The following is a 21,122-nucleotide window of genomic DNA, read 5'->3' on the forward strand; positions in this document are numbered from 1 at the left end:
TCTTTCAGCCCCATGACTTCATTTTCTCACTATACTTCTCTCCAAAACACTTACACAGTGCAGCACCAAATATGAGTCCAGACAACACCACTTTCTCAAACAGATGAAGTGTTGGTGTGTAGGAATATAAACAGCTGTCCCTTTCTTCTTGACTCCCATGTGAGGATCTGAAGTGTATAACTGTGAAAGTTTTTATCTGAGAATTTCACCAGAAGTGGCACAAATAGTCAAACCCATCTACCTAAGCATTTGCAGAACATGAGCATGGAAGCACGAGAAATAACTCATATTTTCACTGCAGAAACTAAATATTGCCCTGCAGGTCAGCTCTAACTCATGAGGAGTTTCATGCCATCTTTCACTCCTAAAGCTGAATTTTGGTGATACAGGAAATCTATCTCAGTAGTTAGGGACAATCAATCACACCAGTATTTGTTCAGAGGCATTTGATAGTTTCAATATTATTCTGAATTATTCTCAATAAATTTCAATGAGAAGCTGTGTAAAGCTCAAAAGTCAGCACCCTGGATCTGTTATTTTTCTGTGCTTTTTCATCTTCTAATCATACAAATTTTGCACAGGTGCTTGAGAAAATAATTCTATAAGGAATGCGACTGTAAAACAACTTTAGCAAAAAGGATAAAAACAAAACCTGGTTTAGAAAGGGAAAAACAGCTCCTCACAGCCAGAAATTCAACCACATCTAAAGGAAAAATGAATTTGCAGGAGATACCAACACTTGATAAATGACAGCTAATCTCCATAATATGAACAATGTAATTAGAGAAGTATTAAAATTAAAGGCCAGGAATCATATTTAATAGATTAGATTCTTATTACTTCTTATTTTCCCTTAAAAAAAAAAAAAAACCCACAACACTTCCATGTTATACAGAGCATGGCAGGCATTACACCATCCAGTTTAGTAATCCAAAATACATGTAAATGTTGCTGTTTCTGATTCTGCGCCAAACAACAGGAAGAACAAAAACATAGTATGAATCCAAACACATTTATTTGTTTAAGTGACTAAGCCTAGAGTGTTGAGAGAGTATTTGGAGAGGTTTCATCACTTTAATCCTGTAGCAGGAAAGATTTGCTTATCTTTTTGATACGTACCAGGCCAACAGCTATTATTACTGGACCTGTTTTTAGGGTTCCTACCAAATTTATAAAACTAGACTGCGTTCCCCTATTTTAAAATCTCTTTGTTCTATTTTACACTCGTGGTTGGAATGTTACATATTTAACAAACATTTACTTTATGCATGGACAATATTTCCATGCAAGGAGACATGATTATTGAAACATTCCTGACTTGGGAAGCAAACATTGTATTGTGAAGAGCAGAACCTCTGAAGTTTAGTCATGGCTCAAGTATGATATGTAATCTTGAGAAAGTTCCTTCAATATTTAACCTTCTGTAAAATGAATATCATCAATTCACATGCCAGGAAAAATATTTACGGAATTTAGTTAATGTAAAAACTTTGAAGTCTTAATCAGAAAGACAATATAAATGAACATTTGAGAGCTGTATTATATCCATAAATGTGAAAGCAAATGTGGAGGACTGACAACAGAAAATCGTAAGGACAAGGCTCTGTAAATTTAACTGGAAAAAATTTAGTTATGATTCCTCAAAATTCAAGAGAATATATCAAGTATCTTAACAATGAGTTTAGCATTTTCTCCTGCCTTTAGATTTTTATCATGTTTTTAATCTTGCATAATATTCCTTTTCATATTTATGCAAGTTTATCTTACTAGGCTCAGGCATATCCCAAGTTTTTAGTGTACATAATGTGTATAGATGTAAAAATATGAACAGAAATGGTCAAAGTCCAGGACCAGCTTTCACACAGGTTGTATTAGGTTTGTTCCTCCCAAGAGGAAATCCCAAATCTCTCTCATAGTCAGCAGAGAGAGGGCAAATGTGTTCAGAAGCCTAAGAACACACTGCCATGTACACAATGTTCTTCCTGTGATAGCTGCCAGTTGCATAACATCTGCACCACATACAAGGCTGGCTGTTTAGAATGTGGGTTTAATTCATTTTGCAAGAAAAGTAATCAGTGGAACATCAGATGAGTGAAAAGAAAAAAAAAACAAAAAAAGAGGCAAATAGAAAGTTTTGAGAAGGTACCATATGGGTCTTTTTCATCTTTCGGGGAAGTCTTACACAATGTCTAAGAAATTGTTCGGAACACAGGGTATTGCAGCTGAAGCCATTATATAAGCCCAGTGTCTAAATATATCATAACCCAATTCTAATTCATACTAGCACTTTGTATAACCTTTATGGACAATAAAACTGGGTTACTGAAAGATTCTAAAGGAAGCCAAGAAACTTTGCACAGTCAAAAACCCCACTGCTCCTCTGCATGCAGCTAATACAGAAAACATTTATGATTGTCTTAATCTGGGATTTATCACAATGTGTGGGCAGATTTTTCTTAACAGGAAGGATTAGTGGTTGGGGGGCTGGGGGGAGGTGATTTACTGACTGGAGGTTTTTCCTTTACTCCTACATGTGGGATTCCCACACTATCATGTAAAGAGAGGCCAGAGAGAGAGGACAGCAATAAGAGGCAAACTGCTGCCTTAGCAACCATTTAAAATACCTCCCTGAAGCTTCCAGAAAGCATTCCTCATGTAATGGTATAAAATAGAGAGTTCATTTTCCTATGAAAGTGACCTATTGCTCAAGAGAGACTGTAGTGAAAAGTCTTTCTCCATTTTCATTATTTGTTTGCTACTTTATGTCCCCTATCTCTCCTACTCTGTATTCTTCCTATTTAAAAGCAGTCTGTTAGCTAAAATAAGTTTGTGATGAACAGGCTAAAGAGAGCAATAACAGGTATAATTAAGTCTCCCATACAAGCAGAGTCAACTTTACTCATACAGCTGAAATGAGTAGGAAGAAAGAAAAAAAAAAAGAAAAAAGATTAAATTAATTCTAGGAGAACAAAACCCTGATGTGTGCCTGACAAATAATGAATAAACACTGGCAATGCCCTAAGGAACCTCTACAACACTACTGACTGTATCCAGATATATAATCATTAAAGTTAGAGAACACTAAGTACCAAAGGTACCTCTTACATACTCATTCTCTTAAATGTTTCTTTTGAAAAGAAAAGCAGGTTCAAATGAGCTGTGCCCACCCACAAGGAGAAAAAAAGAGGCAAGAGCAGCAACAGTGCCTCAATTCACATAGATGAGAATAACTGGAGCCCAGTTCAATCTGTGAAGTAAACAGAAGCAGGATGAAGGCTTTTCAATTTACACCTACAGCCTACAAATTAGTAAGCAGTCTGGTAGGATGAGCTTGCCAGGGATTGCATAATAACCCTACCCCCAGCAACAATGCAGGAATGGGGAACAAAATGGTAGCTCTTTACCAGCAGGGAATTTCCCTTTCTAATTACTGACTACTGTGACAAGCATTCTCAAGAGCCAAACGTCAGCTTTTGTGCAACTGGATCGGGCATTTCTTCATTATTGTTGATTTATTCTCCTCTGAAAATTAATTTCAATGCTGTTTTAAGAATCAAAAGTAACTATGCATAAAAATACAAAGTATCTTCTGGCAAATATTGCTTGAGAATTTATTTGGTAAAATAATTATTTTTGTACCAAAAATTCAACAAATTACCGGTAATTATGGCTTGTTTAAATATCTTGCCTATATCAGTATCCATTATATAGTCACTTGTCTATATCAGTTGAAACCAAAAGTACCTAATCCAGAAAAGTCTGGTTTTGCAGAGCATGTTGTGTACATTCACATCCTGCCTCTTATGGAACCGTGAGAAAAGTGAACCTGGATAAATGATTTTCAGTTTTTCTCACAGCAAGTGAAAAAGGAGATAAAACGGAGCAGAAGGGGGATGGTTTGAGATAAATAGGTTAAAAAAAAAAAAAAATGCTACCCTCTTCTGAGGAACACAATTACAAGAAAATTTTCTGTCCCCTTTCAATGATTGTTCATATGTAGATTTCCACTTTGGGCAACTCCCAATAACAGGTCCTTCCAGAGACACAACTACTTGGAGTAGGAGTAAAGAACCATTTCAGAAAACAGAACTTGGTAACTACAGTGGCAAGATGTACATTACTTCTAGATAAATCCTTGGATTTGTAGAGCTTCATTAGTAAGCCAAGCCCTTGTAAGTCAGTCCTGAGATAGCTCTTCTGATGGTATTTGGGATGGGAACATCCATACCATGGCTTGAGAAACAACCTGACTCAGAAGGGTCTGTGCTGAGGCCATACCTACTCATGGCTGTTCTCGGGTGTTTCCCTGCTAGAGACACACAGAAATGAGAGGCTGAGGAAAGGACCTGGCTCAGCCAAGGTAGGAGGCAAGAGAGCTCCTTATATTGAGAAAGGTCAGAGTGAAAGCAGCTACTCAGAGAAAGAGGAAGGCAGAGACAACCTTATCTCCTGCTTGAAGTGAAAGCCAGATCTCCTGACTGATTAGGCTGACAGTCCTGCTCAGGCAGCAGGCAATTCTGTCAGAGAGCAATTTAGCAGGTGAGAAACCATCCATGAAACCATTACTCTGAGAGCAGCAGTGACCATTCTCAGGAAATCCAGGCAGATCAAGATTCAGGGGACAGGCTGGGATCAGTCCAAGTGATTAGCAGAAAGGTCACAGAATCACAGAATGTGCTGAGATGGAAGGGACTCACTAGGATCATTGGATCTAACTCCTGGCCCTGCACAGGACCATCCCCAAGAGTCATACCATGTGCCCAAGAGCACTGTCCAAATGCTTCCTGAACTCTTCATGCTAAGGGAAGGGCACCTCATGCAGGTGATAATTAAGCAGAGGTTGGTTGAGGTGGACAGCAAAGACTGAAGAAAATCAGGATGTGGGATAACAGATCAGGAGAAATTCTGATGACTGAATTTGGTCTGTATGTCTGAAGAGAAGCTTTTGTGTAAGTACTTTCTTACACAAAATAGATAGAGACATCCTTACAATCCCAGGCTTCACAGAGATGAACAAGGTCACTTTACCTTGAAGTGATCCAGCATTGTGCTGGATGAGACAAGTTCTGTAAAAGTATGAAAGAAAGAGCAACATTATGTGGCTTTTTCAGTCTGGGACTCCAAATAGTTTCAACCTGGTCAGGGAAAGAAAACTACTTAAAGCTACATCCCAGCCTTACTGCACAGTTTTCTGAGAAAACAGATCAAAGGAAAACAAAGCATCCTGGTGAGAAACATGTCTGCAAAGTCTCTTGAGTAAAGACTAGCACTGAAGCAAAACATCTGATGAGATTAGGATGAGAGGGCGTATTTTTCAGTTGTGTGAGTCCTTGCACATCATTCTGAGGACATCATTACGGATTTCCACTCATCACTGCATGAAGTGAAATGACCAAAACAGTCTCTGAAGGTATGTTGAGATAAAGCCCCAAAAGGCAAACATGTTGAATGCTCCAGAATCCAAAGATAAAGTCGTTTCCTGACTAGGTCTTGTATGGTTTTGAGGTAGGATAAATACACTGTGATCAGATGACTAATGAGCCTGGGTTGTTAGGTCATGAGAAAGAGCTATCACAGCAGAGACAACAATCAATTACAAATGTTCGGGACAGCAGTGGAAGTTGAAACAGTATCCCTTGGCAAACACCGAGAGGTCACTACCATCACTATAAAGGGAAGAGCTGTAAAGGAGGACTGTCAGGGTAGTCCACTGCCAGGTCTGGGAAGGCTACCTGTGCAGTCTAGAATAATGGAGGCTAAAAATACTGTCACTTTAATAATGCAAAATGCCTTCTGAATTCAGCAAGCAGTTCTCAAGACAACAGGCATAGCGAGCAGTACTTTCAGTCTAGAAGCAATTAACTCAGCAGTGAGTTGCAGTGAGAAGTGACCTGCCTGACTTCACTATGAAGCCTGGAGGAAGAATTTTGCCTACAGCAGCCATTCGTGAGTGAGTCAGGTGGGTAAAGCCCTGGATTTAAAAGAGCCATTCTGCTTCTAAGTCACCAAAACCTCTCTTAACACAGTGGAGGGAAAAAAACCAAAAACAAAACCACAAGAAAACTACAAAAAGAATAAAAGAAAGATCAACATTTAAATTTAATTGGGAGACCTTCTACTGGCATTTGTGTACCTTTAGAAGTCCAGAGGACTGAAAACAGGATTTTCTTATAGTCCATATAACCTGGAAAAATTGTCAAGCTGAATATTGTTAAGTCTTTATCATCACCTTCATTCACCCCTCTCCCCTCTATCCCCACTGTCCCAATTCACATGATGGGAAAAGAAAACACATCATGAGAAAAGACTCTCAGGTACAGACATAATTCCATCTGTCCATAGCTTGTCATTGTAGGCTGGAAGCTGACAGTGCTCATTTGGAGAGAAGTGTAGGAATAAACACATTTTCCCAGAATAACTCTTCCTTTTAAACCCTGTGTGATTCTGAGGGTAGCATGCATGTCCAGATCCATATTATCACAGTGAGGATTACAGGCAGTGATAGCTCAAACAGTCCAGATTGGGAGGGAATACCTGATAAATGCTTTCTAACCTGATGCAAAGTGGATGCGAAGAACAAACACTTGCTCTAAGGCCCCATTGATTGGAACTGACATGCTGAAGGTTCCCTGATGCTGCAGAATGGCAAACTACATCAGAGGTAATTCTTGGAGCATTTCAGGAAGGGATAGGAACTGAGAGATAAGCATGCTGATCTCTCTCGGTGGAGACACAAACTAGAGTAATTGATGACCGCCTTAGATGAAGCTGGTGAATTACAGGTGACAAAAAGGGAAATCTAGGAAGAAAAGCCTAATGGCAACATTATAAATTAAGAAAGAGCTGCTGAATAGATGTTTCAATGAACCTGGAGCCTACATACATCTAGAGTTATAACCCATGACAGCTGCCAGATGGCAACTGTAAAGCATCTGACTGTTGCCAGAGGGGCTAAATGTCTTTACTAAAATTTCACATGGCCCAGGTGCCACGATCTGAAGAAAGATGATCTAAGAGGGGACTTACAATGAGTTAGGCAGTTTACCTGGGCTGGAAATAAAGGGATATTTGAAGTAAATCCCTTTAGAGTCACTGAGATAGATATGTCCACTTAAACAGTGCCCGAGGAAGAACATACAGCTTTCACTGATTGACAAAACAGAGTTAGAGAGATCCACACTTCCAAGAACCAGACTTTGTCTCAGGGTGAAACAATTGCAAACGCAAAACTGGCTTCTAGACTGGAAGCAAGACCTGAACAGAGAACCCTCTTCAGGCATCAAATAATCCCAAACCCCAAGAGGCCCAGAATGGGATTGTGAACAGTGATGTGTCTGAAGAGCAGATTGGAACCTCCAAGGCAGAAGGGACCAGTGCTTCCAGGGTAATTTCCTCTCTTGAGGATTGATTTGTTAAGTGCCAGCGCCAAATTCTAGGAAACAATTCTTTAATGAGTCTCTTTGGAAGCTTCTTAGAACCAGGAAGTCTTGCAGTTTAATGCTAATCCAAAGAAGAGAATAAACTAATAGATATTTTTCTTGAACAGGAGATTTAATTAGGCAGTTCTGATATTTTACCATGACGTAGTCTGGCTCTGCTGCACTGGCAGTGTGCAAGGCAGGGCAGAAGTTACACTTGAGATAACCCAGCTCTGATAAGCCTTGGATCTGAAGAGGAGTCTGGAGTTTTAGCTAACCAATCTCAAAAGGCATGCTTCCTGTTTTTAGTTTTATGTTTTTAGAGGGTTTCTTTGGTTTGTATTTTGGCTGGGTTTTTTCCAAAACAGAACTTGAATCATCACAAATTAAGTATTTGTTTAGGCATAAAACTTTCCAAAAAACATAAGCTCGTACTGAGACACAATCATCATTTGGAGTCATTCTCAAGAAAAAGCACTTCCCCAGAAAACATTAAAAAAACAAAGAAAAGAGAAAAATTAGATTAGATTAAAGAAAGATGACTAAATATTACGTGACCAGAAGTTAGACAGTTTTTTTTTTTCCACAGCCAAGCAGGGAGATAGGGAAAGGGCAAAGCAAAAGACATGTCAGAAGAGAAACTAAAGCCAAATTAACTAAGAAATTTTGTGTTTTAAAAGTGATGGTAGTGATATAGCAAGAAAACACTTAGCAAAGGCACTCTAGCAAAGCTGAGATAAGCAAGTTGTCAACAGAAGAGTGAGCCCAGCTTAAGAGACTGAATCCCGTTTTTGTTCAGCAGTGAACTAACCTACTTTGCCAGTACAATTTAATATTTATTTCCTCTTTTTACCTGTCTTAGTAGTTCAAAGATCCACTGTAGTAAAATACATAACAAAACAGTATTCAGAAATGTCTTATATTTTCTGAATTCGGCTGTGAAATGTTAGGTTGGAATCATTCATCCTTACGAGACACAGCAGCCATGTAGACAATCAGCTGGCGGAGTGCCCAAGGTGCAGCTAACCAGAGTCAGGTCATGCAAAACCTGGAAAACGTTATGATGTTGAGATTTTTTGTCTCATTCAAAGCACGAGCTGAAACCAGAACAAAAATGTAAAGGAAGGCAGTAAAAACTGCCCAGTTGGAATCCAGTTTGGTTTTTCTACAGCCTCATCAGTAGCAAACAATGACTATCAGAGCTGCTTCTGTTCTGCAAGTTCCTGGTGCTCATCACTCTCTTACATTTCCTTTTACTGTTCTAAAGCAAAGCAAAACTACCTCCTGGGACAATTTCTTAACCAAAATCTTGCCTATAAGTGGTTCAGGTTGAGGTTTTTCCAGTGTACCAGAGATATTTCTATTTAATCTCATTCAAAGCGTTCACATTTTCCAGTCAGTGCTAAAATTGGCAGTGGCAGGTACTTTTCTGGGGATTTTTATTTTTGAACTCATATTTAATCCCTGAATATCATGATATGGAACCTGGAGTTCTAGAAAAATGGGTGGAAGGGTTTAATCAGGGTTAAACAATTCCACCCCACGGGAAAGGTGAACTAGAGCTTGGTTTACCATTATAAAATAAAGGGGGTTTATGTCTAGGATAATATTTGCAGTGACTCTTATGCAAAGAAAATTTGGGAATACTCTTACAAATGCAAAAGAAGGAGAAATTTTAAATTTTACAGACTCAGAATTCACGTCTACCTGCTTAGTCTACAAGTTCTATAGCTGGCATATTGTGATTCTTTCCTATTTAAAATACTCCTGTAATTATAGCTTTGGATCATTACTCCGTATGCTTTTAAGCAGTAAGATGACAGACTCTGTTTCAGTGATGAGACGCTGGGACAGGGAATGTAGAGAATGCAAACATGAGCAAAATACTTGGAAGTTCTGGGCACTTGTTAAAGAAAACGACATCATTTCATACAGCTCAGAATAAGCTATTTCCCAAGCAACCTGATGAGTTTATATTGGGATACAAGGTTAAAAAAACCCCAAACATACAAACCTAACAGAACATCAAGATTACCCAAGTATACCTGGATTTTTAATATAAAAAGCTTCAAAAATAATTGCAGTCATTAATTCTTTTAAAAACTACAAAACAACCTTTGCTTATAAATGCAAGAATAAATCACTTGAAATGGCTAAAAGCCTTTCAAGACTGCTTCTTTCAAAATGCAGTGTATCAAGATGTAAGGTTCCTATAAAATACTGGAACACAGCATTAGAGGAGCTGCTTTTCTAAGAAGTTGTAAAGATACCTTTTAATCTAAATGCCTTGTTAAGCACATCAGCCAACTAAACAGCATTAAAAGAACTTTTGGGTGAACACATTTGGGTGACCAAAAACAAAGGACACGGTTGGGCTGTTGTTCCAGGGACTAAAGGTAAAGAACCACTTACCTGACTTAGCTGACTACTCCAATTTTCTTAAAACGTCTTCTTCTTCAGCACAGCCTCAGGCTTTTATAAATACCACACCTTTAATGAAACCTTCACTCTTGCTACTGCTGTGCCTGCTCACTGTCCTACATTGCTTTTGCACAAGTGGGTCGTTAAATTCAGTGACCTAAACTAAGAATTTTTTTATTCACTCTAGCACAAAAAAAGCCGAAAGGACACCTCTGGGAGAACAATGAAGACACTTAACACTATCACAAAAATGCGGGTGTAAGATACAAATCTAACAAGTGATTATGCCAAAGCAGTACAAAGAAGTGCCTAATTTGGAGTCTTTGAGGTTCAGTTTATCACTGTACATGTGAGAAATTGGTCATGTTTGCACACCATATTTTATACCGAGTGTTTAATTATCAAATATGTTCATATAGCACCAATTATTTGGAGGAATGAATGGCATTTTGAAGGACAGGATTGTAGTTCATCATTTGCTTGATAAATTGGATGAAGCCCTACATTGAAAAAGAATAAAAATGCATAGACTGGGAAGATTCGTCCTGAGCACAAGGCACTCCAAAGCTGTGCCACTCCAAAGGCTTACTCTATCCAAATTCTGCATGATGGTATGCTGAGAGGCCAGATCGACTCCTGTGTACAATTCTGAGGAACACAGGACTGGAATCTCAACTTGACTGCAGGAAAAGCAAAGATGGGAGAAGACAGCCTACAATGAAAATATGAGAATTTGAATAAGGAACAGGTATAGAGTGTGTGGAATTGGAGGGAGAATAAAGAAAACTTCAGAACATCTGTCTCATAAGGTATCAAGAAAATTCTCAATTTAGGAAGACACCTCATAAGAGGGCAATTTAACCACTATTAGTGAAGACTCAGTTTGGATGTTAGTAAAAGATCTACAAAGTTCTCCTTACATTTTCTATTAAATATAATATATTTAATTGTTTAAACTTGGAGACATGAATTTGTTCTTGTTGACCACTTCAGAACAGATTGACAAAACATCCACCAAAATTTTTCCTGGAATATTTATCCTTCCTCAGAGAACAAGGAAGATAGATGAGAAGAGGTTCAGCTCTACATTTCTAATAGTCTGCATTATTTATCAGACTGAATCTATGACACTGCATGCATATGTTGATTAAAATGGCCTATATAGACACTCCTGCAGTCAGTGGTGATTACTGCCTTCGGGTTTAATTTGCCTTCGAAACAATTTGCAGACTGTTGCTAAACATTACAGAAGAGAAAGATCAGCAGTCTGCATGACAAGAGCTGGGATTGGTTTGTGTAAAGAGGCCAATGGGACAGATACCCAAAGCTTTCACTGGGTCTCACTGTGTACAATTACCATTGGCACAAGTAAGAGCCCTACCCCTGTATCCCCAAATTTCTATGGCTGAGTTTGGTATTTTGGATTCCCTAGCCATATTTAATTTAGCTATTTAACATGTGTTTGTGGGAGACAAAGTGATTTTTTTTTAAAAGGCTGAATTGTGTCCTGTGTGTACTACAAGGGAAAGAAAAAAAAAAAGTTGGGCTGCATTAAGTAAACAAACAGTAAAATCAGATATTAAAGTCTCAGCTGTCTCAGAGGAGAACAGATTTAGAACGGTGGAGCGCAAACTACACTTCTCTAAAGGTCTCAGGTATAGACATAACCAAAAAGGGTACAGAAAAAAATACCTGTCCAACCTAGAATTTTAACAGCTGCGCTATTTATAGGATCATGACCCTGCAGCTTGATGATTAATAAAGACTGACTGTAGCTGGTGACCTGCAGGGTCACGCCAGAGTAAATGAGCCATGAGGAGGTTACAGCAGGTGCTTACTGCACGTCCAAGTGGGCTGCAGCACTGCCCCCACTCCAGCTGGACTGTGACCCCTTAAAACAGCGCTTTGCCAGCCCAAGTGTACCACATCGGTGTCAAAAACTCCATGTTAGGCCTTCTTTACCACCTGGCTACTCCAGCACGTGCTCCTCTGCAGAACTTTGAGGCACCACCCCTGCTGGTCAGTCTAACACCCAAGAGCTGCGCAGAGCAGCAGCCACAGCCCCAGCAGGGTCTGGCCTAAGCACAGAGTGCAGTCAGGTTTTTCTCCATGAAAGGTGCTGTAACTCACACTTCACAGCTTGAAAGTGGCACTCAAGAGGCTTGCAAATCAAATGCTTTACAGTCTCTAAGTCATGGAAGGAAAATTTTGTTTGGTCAGCTTCCGTTTCCTTCTATCCTGGTTGTACTGGAAAGTTTTCTAGTGTGAATGAAGCACTTGCTTCATACAGTACTTTGCTTTGACTACTTATCTGAACAGTAGATATGTCTCCTTATGGAGGCCTGTAGCTCAAAAGCAGCATTTAATCTCTTGCTATTATTAAGGAATTTCCCCAGAGTTCTGTTCCACTGTTAACTCGTTGAATGACATATGCTCCATCTGAACACAGGGAAGACAGAACTGCAAGTGGCATTCAAGTTACTGTACACACAGCTTGTCCTTACTCTGCACAGCTGTTTAGCCATCCTTAGCATCCTCACTTTCTAATAAAAACACAGTGCAAACCCTTGAAACAAACATCTTTTTTCTTCTGGTTGCTACCACCCAGCCACGATACAAGGGACATCTGTATCTACCACTGCAAGCATTCTTTGGATACTTAAAGGAGAATCTTACATCTGTATCCACAGAGGCAGAACAGGCAGACACCATCTGAATAAACTTCATTTAACTGTGCTAACGTGGGATGAGCATGGTGAGTACTGCTTGTGCCACAGATACAAAAATCTAGTTATAGATAAACTTTGGAACTCCCACCTGCCAATTAGAACACTGAGTTCAGATTGCAATCCATACAATGCAGCTAATTAAACAACCTTCCCTCAGCTGAGATCCATTGGGCTTTTTTTTTCCCCTCTATATAGAATTTCCATTTGCTTCCCACTCTGACAACTTCAAAATGCCTCTGTACTTCAGCAAAGCTTAGTGAGTTTCTCACTGTGAATTAGACATAAAGACAAAACTCAGGCCAAATTTTTCTCATTAGCCCCAGCCCTAGAGATACTAAAAACTGAAATGAAGAAATTAATGATGACAAGCTTCTTTTAAAATAGAAGAAGCATCACTATTTCTACTTCTTAGCAGTAGCTGATCCTTCAATACTAGCTTATTCTTTAAAAACCCAACCTTATTAAAAAGTCCGTATTAAAAATATTTCTCCCAAATAGGAATGCGTTTCATTTTAAGGAACATGGAGTTATTCCAACCTCAAAGAAGTTCTCACTTATTCTAGATTTTCTTACAAAGTGTATGAAAACCAGACAGAGGCCTCTAAGCAAATTCAGTAGGAAAACAGGCCAATTACTTATTGAGTTTGCACATCATATTTGCTATATAGAAAAATATAGAAGAAATATAGGAAGAGATGTGGATTTCTCTCTCCTTGCCGATCACCAAAATTGGAACTTTTGAGTACTTCTATTGAAAAGCTTGAAACCTGAGGCAAGTGAAATCTTCCACCTAGAAGTCATTATTAAAATTACTATCAATATTATTATATATCCTGTAAATTATTAACACTATAATTCAGTATTTCTAAGCCTGGAAAGTCAAACAGCAAACAATACCTCATGTGAGAATCAAACCTACATACATCATTTCTACCTTCTTCCATAAATATGATATATATTCTCAATTTCCAGAATTCCCTGCATGAAGTAGCTGAAAATACCAGTTTGTGAATCATTACTCTGGATTCCAATCCTTTTCATAATAAAAATTTCATCCCACTGAATGTGTTCATTAAGTAAAGTACTACTGAGCATAAATAAAACAGCAGAATCTAATTTATGAATGATAAAACAGTCATTACAGCCATGGTAAACACTTTTCAGAGTCATATTCTACATCCCAGTGGACAAAAATATCAAGGCAAAGAAACACAAAACCCAAAATGTGAATAGAACAGTTCTGATATTTGCTTTGGATACAAAGTTCAGGTGCCCTGGGGTCTAGTTCAAACAACTGATGCTCATTTTTAAGAGTGTGGGAAGGGGAGCTGAAGTCCAGGTGCAGGAGCCTCGATCCCTTGAACATGCATGGGATGTAAAACATGCTGTGTTGTCCTCATGTCAGCATCCACAAACATTTATGCTTACTTAAACATGGTCTGCATTCTGCTGGGCATATAAAATCTCCCTTTGAGCCAGGAAAGCAGTAAGGAAGACTCCAAGGAGTGTAGGTCAGGGAAAGTTCTCTCACCTGGAAAGATCCTGCGTGGTCTTCCTCTTTGTCACCTTCTTTTCCTTCCTTGAGGGCGATCAACGTGAACCCTCGAAAATAGGCAGGAGTGGCAGCAGAAAGCGTCACTGAGACATGATGAACAGAGAGATAACAAAAACATAACATTAACTGTGAAGTCAGCCACTTACATATAATTTCACTGCTTGAAAGGTGTGTGTTCTAAGTTGGCATTAACCAAAGCTAGAGCACTGATGACAGGGAGCAAAGCCAGCCAGAATACAGAATGTTCAGTCCAAGTTTCCACATCAGCTGAGAAACACTGGCATGAAATACCTCAGCTTTTTTATTTTACCCCCACTTTTTTTTAAAGCACATTGATAATCTGCTCAGATCTACAGGAGGGTTGTTTTGCTGGCGGTTTGGGGGTGAGGGCACACATGTTAAGAGGTTTACTTCTTTGTGGGGGTTTTTTTTGGTGACAGTTTTTTGTTTATTTGGGGGGTGGGTGGGTGGTAATATGAGGGAGCACCTCCTAAATATTTAAATTCAGCTTTTGTCCTGGTCTCAGCACAAAAAGTGTATTTTAGTACACAGAAAGTCTCTCTGTCTGTAATAGCAGATGACCACATTGCCTACTCCAGCTCAGCTACACTAAACACTGCACTCCAGCTTCTGGAAATGGGGGATCTCAAAATATCCTTCCTCTGCTTCATCCTCAGGGCAAAACAGGGCACAAAGTTAAACTCATGGCTGAAGGTGACCTCTAAAGGTTGTGCTGCCAGCTCTGATTGCCAAACCAATCCCACACACCAGCAAACACCCTTCACACACCTGTCCTGACCAGGAAGGCAGCCCTGGATCCACCAGCAGAGAACAGATAACGTAACGCTGACTAACCTGATTTCACCATGCTCAACATCAGGATTAAATCCCTGATTTTATGCCAGTGCAAGACAGCTTTGTGTGATCTTTCTGTTTGCCATCAGCAGCACCCAAGCACCACCCAGCAACATTTGAGTTCACAGAATCACAGGATATTCTGGGTTGGAAGGGACCCACAAGGATCATCAAGTCCAGCTCTTAAGTGAATGGCGCCTACAGGGATTCAACCCACGGTTTTAGCACCAGGCTCTAACCAGCTGAGATAATCTCAGGGTCGTCAGCTGAGGCTCTTTTGAACTCTATCAGAAAGACAGAATGAGGCAGAACTTTGAGAAAGGACTTTTAAAATTGCCAAACTCTCTTCAACAACTTATAGGAATCCTTTCCTGAAACAGCGGTAAATTTTAGGAAAAAAAAAAATTCTAGAATTAAACTAAAAGAGACAGAAAATAGACAGGAATCCTTCCCTGAAACAGCGGTAAATTTTAGGAAAAAAAAATTTCTAGAATTAAACTAAAAGAGACAGAAAATAGAACTCTTACTTCTTTAAAGTAGCTTTTACTTTAAGCATAATGCAGAGAGCATCGCTCGTAGGACTTTATTGTCACACTCTCCAACCCTAACAGGCACAATAAAAACTGAAGACCACCCACAGTTTTCAGAGTAAACTGCAACTACCAGGGCTGCTCCATAGAAGAGTACCCACAAGAGACTCCCTCTCTCACAAACAGGCCATGAGGGGTTGAATCACATTGCTAAAAATTATAGATTGCCCTTAAGAGGTATGGATTTCAAAATACGCCCCAGAGTTCATTTGGAACATATGGAGAGCTCTTTGATCTATAAATTCGGTAGCAGAAAAATATAAAATAGGCTATGTGAACATTTCTAGCATTATGCAGCTGTATTTGGGTCTAAAACTCATGGTATTTGTACAAACACCTAACTTTTCTGACTATATGTGGGGAAAAAAAAGGATTGGAAAGATTTATTTCAATATTCAAACTTTTGTGTAAGTGCCATGCTTTGACCTATAAACCTGCAAACACCTGTACAATCTGGGGTAGTGACTGGCATAATAGCAAGTCCCCCAACTCTTGAGATTTTCAACACACTTTTCATTCCATGGAACCTTATTATGTGGTTGAATGTCATGATTTTGAGGGAGAAAGAAAATTTCACATATTATATACCAAAACTGGGTAGAAGCATAATGCCATGAAAATTTCTGCTTAGTTTACAAAGTATTGCTCCAATTCATTAATTCATTTTCTGCCCAATAATTAGTATAATTAGTCCAATTTTGCAAACTTCTGCAGCTCTGTCTAAATGCAAACCCACAGGCAGGCTCTCAGTTGCTCTGAGAACAGCACACTGCTGAACTCAAGAGATGAACACATTACTCCTGCTTGAACACTGACTCTTAGAAATTAACTGCCATAAAGGTCTTTTACACGCAACAATTTTTTCCATATCATATGCAATTAAAGACTCTGAATCACTATGAGTAAAAGGTTACACCATAAATACTTAAATATGTATGGAAGCAAACAGAGGATCCAGCTGCGAATTGACTCAACAGTTTTCATTTTCCTCACAAAGTTACGCATCAAACCAGTTTTCAAAATTTTGAACACCTACCTATGTAACAGAGGAGATCTGAAATGCTACAGAAGCATCAGAAAAAAAAAAGCAAAAGGAAGGTAATTCCAAAGCCTGACTCATAGTTTTTGAATGCTTGGGGTTAGCAATACTCCTGCTGTGGCCGCAGTCATTTCAACCCCGAGGAGTGATGCCGCCCTCCCCCAGGCTCGCTGCTCGCTCAGCAGCCGCATGCAGGCAGCTGTGCTCTCAGCTGGGCTCGGGAACACATCCAGCCGACAAGTCAAACAAACCAAGCCCAGCCGGAGAGTTCAGCCGGGTCCATCCCCAGGCGCGCTGTGCCGGCGGGGGACACACGGACACGGGGAGGGGCCGGCAGGGCAGGGACCCGCCCGAGCGGAGCGGGCCCGTGGGGATTTAGCGTCCGGGCAGCCTCAGCTCGGGCATAGCAAGCGGGATGTGTGCTTTGGTAGCCCTGAGCTAGGCCAGAACGCTGGGAACAGCTGGGCTGGGAAGGTTTCCGTCAGTGCTCGGAACCATCCGTGTGCTGAGGTGACGCGGGGCTCCGTCCCGAGCGCTCCCCACGCAGAGCTCGCTCCGGGGCTGCTGCTGGAGTCACCGGCTCGGGAATGGCACGGCAGAGGCTCGCACTGCACGGGCGGCACTGGGAAGCTGTCAGCCCACATCTGCTTCTCACAAGAGAGCGGCTCTTTGTTGCGGAAGAGCTGAGAGTTCTTGGGCTAAACTCTGCCATTTTAAACAACAGCTGAGTCCTGCTCACGCCGCGTTCACACTAATTAACTTCCACCGAACAATATGAACTTCCTGCAAAGATCAGTTAAATCTCAGTGCAAGCCTCAGAGTTAAGGATTTCTCTTTAAAGGGAAGATTACATACCAGCAGTTATTTTGTCTGCTTCCATCCCTCCGGCAAATCTCTAATTACTTTACAAGTTGCACTTTGGCACACACCTTCAACATGCTCCTCTTTCCCCAGTGTCCCAAGCTAAAGGTGGGGTGATCAAAGCAGTTGCTCCTTTGGTTTCAGGCAAGAAATCTGACTTTTCTCATCCTACACAATTCACATCCTGTGCTGTACCTTGCACAAGTACCAACAAATACATGTTCCGTATTTTATCCGTATTTTGTGAAACCTGGGAATGGCTAATACAGTTACAGATTGAGTGCTTGTTTGCAAAGTGTTTGCATGTTGAGGGAAGAAGAAAGAAATGGAAAGAAAAAGACTCAACATTCCTTAGAAGACAAGTCCCCAAATCAGTGCAGTGGAGTGCAACACCTTAAATGAGCCTTTCCTCAAAAACGGAGAAACTGGACTGACCTACAAGTGGAAATCCCATTAAAACCAGAAACAGCATCTACATCAAAGGTATATGTAAGGATTATAACTAGTCTTATCCTCCTTTTCTTCTTCAAAATAATAATTTCATTATATAATAGCAGAAAGTATGTCTGCTGCATGTTGTTAGCATTTGAAGTGGACATACTACTGTCTTTTTGTGGAAGCAATTTTATTTGCATTTTAATAGCATGTAACTTACCTCATTTTTTCATGGAAATCTCATGCAATCATTAATCTAACTCTACAATCAATAAAGCCAGGACTGGGTATTTTCAAGGATCATTACCCTGTAGCACCATCCAAACTTAAGGCTCATTTGTCCCTTTGAATGCAATGAGAACTCTGACCTTCAGTGGAAGCAAGAGCAGCTCCACCAAGGTCGAAGGTAACCAGCAGGGAGGAGAGGACCTTGACCATAGGATGGTGTGCCCGCAAACCTGGTCCTACAGGAAGACATTTTTAATTGTCTGACAGGAAAACGTGCCCTTATTTACTGCTGCCGGTGCCTGCAGACAGAGGAGCTGAATACCCACCCACTCAGAGAAATTATTCGGTGCCCAGGGCCACTGTTTTCTATCACAGCTCCAGAGGTGGAAAACCAAGGCTCCACCCAGGGTTTCCCCTTAGGGCAATAGATTCTGATTGATCTAAAGGTGAATAACTGCAGGGGAGCCATAAAAACTTCCCCAAAGGCAAATAGCAGCTGTGAACTGCGGTCTCCTGATTCCCACACTGCAAGAGTGCTGAGATATTTCCTCCAGTCATTGCAGCTTGAGAGTCTGATGTGTCACATCAACCGATGTCATGAAGATAAATGGATGTCCCTATACTGTCACTTTTGTGGAGTACATTTGCATGTACATTTAATTCCTGTGTCATCCACCTTGAAAATACTACTTTATTCCAACAGCCCACTACGGAATGTGCCAAGGATCCAGGTTGCTGTAAACCAGGCAGGGACCGTGGAAACAGGAATATCTGGCTCCAACCCTAAGCAGGTTGTGCAAGTTTCTGCCATGTTGTGTATCTAGTAATTTGCAGGTAAAAAAATACAAACAAACAGATAAAACCCCACAGACCTGTCATATCTCATTTTTTTAATCATTAGTTGGATTTTCCATCCTTTGCATAAAACAGTAATTAAGTTTCAGTTGGACTCTAGAATTGCCTTTGAAAACGAGCTCTCAAAACTTTCTGTATGTTGGTAGTTTTAACTGCTGCTGTAGGTAACATATATGTTGCAGCAACATTTACTTGTGTTCTTCCAACAATTCCAGAGGAGTCCTGAAAGAAGAATCTACACACCCTAATGTGCCACCTGAATACTTCAGTCCTAAGTATCAGAAACGCAGGCACATATTTTGTTCTACATTTTAACTTTTTACTATTAGCTGTAAATTTCTCACTTCCAAGCAGCTATAATAGCCTAATGTGATTTTATTAATTGAGTTCCTAATGCCAAGACCTAATATCTCCAGGAAATTAGTTCTGCTAATTCATCTGGGAGTTTCTTTCTTCCTACATTTCTATGCAATAGAAACTTCTTTGGTAGATGACTGAAAATGTCCAATAACATTTTTACAGAAGTGAATTCCAAAACTTTTAAAGAATGTTCACATTTGTCACTATCAAAGAACTTGGCACATCTTTTTCCTGCTTAGTAGATGTATCAAGCTGACATGCCACATGAAATCTTTCAGGCTCAAGGTACTAATCCTAGTGTCTGGAACAGCTAACCAGCTTGTGGGAAATGTGCATTTCCTCACATCACGTTAAAATAAAACAATTTTGGGGGAAAAAAATCAAATCAGTATCGTGCAAAGTTACAGAATGGTGCTTAAAACAGGTGAACCATTGCTGCAGATGCATTTCTCAACCTTTGAAAAAACACAGTGATTATGCTACATGCACTCTTCTTTTCCCTATCTATACTAAGATTCCCATGTTCATGCAATGGGAAAACATTGTCTCAGCTCTTTACAGCTCTTTACCCTGGATCTAAGAAACACTTAGAAGAATCTCCCAATATTTTTTTTCCAAAGTGACACCTACAAAGTATGTTAGTTATGGTACCTAAAAATGTCCAAATTATTTTTAAAGTGCTTTTAAAATACAAGTTAAACAGTACATTCCAAGAAGGTTTATTTCTGAAGGCATTATATAGTGAGGCAAGAAAAGTGACCAAAACCTGCATTTGCCCATTAATTAGTAAAATACACTCAAATGTGCTTTGGAAGTTCATTTCAAGGATTGTAAGTGACATGCTCATGGCAGAACGAATGCCTCCATAGCTTATTTACAGTGGTCGTTAGCACTGTCTCTGCCTCTTTCCTGTTTGAACCATCTGTTCATTTACCCGGAAAAAAAAGAGGGGTGGGATAAACGTAAGTGGGAAATGTGGGAAGTTGGCAGTGTGCTGCATCATGTTTGCCCATATGCTAACTCATTATATTAACATTCATATTTCAGGGCAAGAACAATTAGCTCCGAGCTTCCTCTCCTTCCTGCCGAATGTTAAAGCTTCTCCCATGCACTGGGTTATATTTAAAGGGACAGGAAGAAATCCCAGATAAGTAGGTAAACGAGGGAAGAGTGCTTTGTATGGCTGCAACTTGCGATCCCGTGCGAGCGCTGATCCGGTAGAGAGGATTCATAAAAGAAAGGAAATTTCTCTTAATGAGGAATGCTTGGGAGTAAAGTGATACACTGAAACCCAACTCCCTCTCACTTGTCACGGAAGCATCCCCAATAAAGTAGTGCGTGGGGGTATATTACCCTGTCTTAACCCACACAGTTACACACACACACGCCAAGAGGGATCCAGGGCTGACAGGCAGAGACTCGTTACAGCTCCAGAGCCACTTATCCTCACCATTATCGTTAGTATGGGATGTAGAGGATGTCCAACTTACCCCGGTAACTGTTTCCAGGCTTGTAAAATTCTGGATCGCCCTCCACCCTGAGGCTGAATTCATTGTACCCTTCCCTCCTGGTGCCTTGGGCTCGCAGGATCCGACTGCAATATCCCTCGGATTTCGCGGCTTTCTCCAAGGTTTCGTCAGAAAAACCCTTCGCCACCAAGGGGAAAGTCAGCGCCAGGAGCCGCAGGGCCAGCGGCTGCAGATGCGCTCCCATCCTCGGCGCTCCGCACAACTTTTTGTCGCCGGGGCGGCCGTGCCCGGGAGCGGGGCGGCGGTG

At 40.4% G+C, this 21,122-nt stretch overlaps 1 protein-coding gene across 3 annotated transcripts in view; it reads right to left on the reverse strand.

Annotated features, from left to right (window-relative positions):
- SPON1 (spondin 1) overlaps positions 1-21,122 on the reverse strand; it is a 175,985-nt gene that overhangs the window by 154,311 nt on the left and 552 nt on the right. The window contains exons 1-2 of one of the 3 annotated variants that reach the window (XM_008644072.2): positions 20,837-21,073; positions 14,100-14,206 (exon numbers count right to left, since the gene is read on the reverse strand). In XM_008644072.2, the coding sequence (XP_008642294.1) occupies positions 14,100-14,206; positions 20,837-21,059 (330 nt within the window). In that variant the 5' untranslated portion in view covers positions 21,060-21,073. Of the gene's footprint in view, positions 1-14,099; positions 14,207-16,604; positions 16,695-20,836; positions 21,074-21,122 lie in introns of those variants that run through there. The other 2 variants (XM_017726345.1, XM_017726344.1) reach the window with 2 other exon arrangements.

The sequence above is a fragment of the Corvus brachyrhynchos genome, unplaced genomic scaffold (assembly GCF_000691975.1).
Source record: "Corvus brachyrhynchos isolate BGI_N302 unplaced genomic scaffold, ASM69197v1 scaffold281, whole genome shotgun sequence".
NCBI classification, from domain to species: Eukaryota; Metazoa; Chordata; class Aves; order Passeriformes; family Corvidae; genus Corvus; species Corvus brachyrhynchos.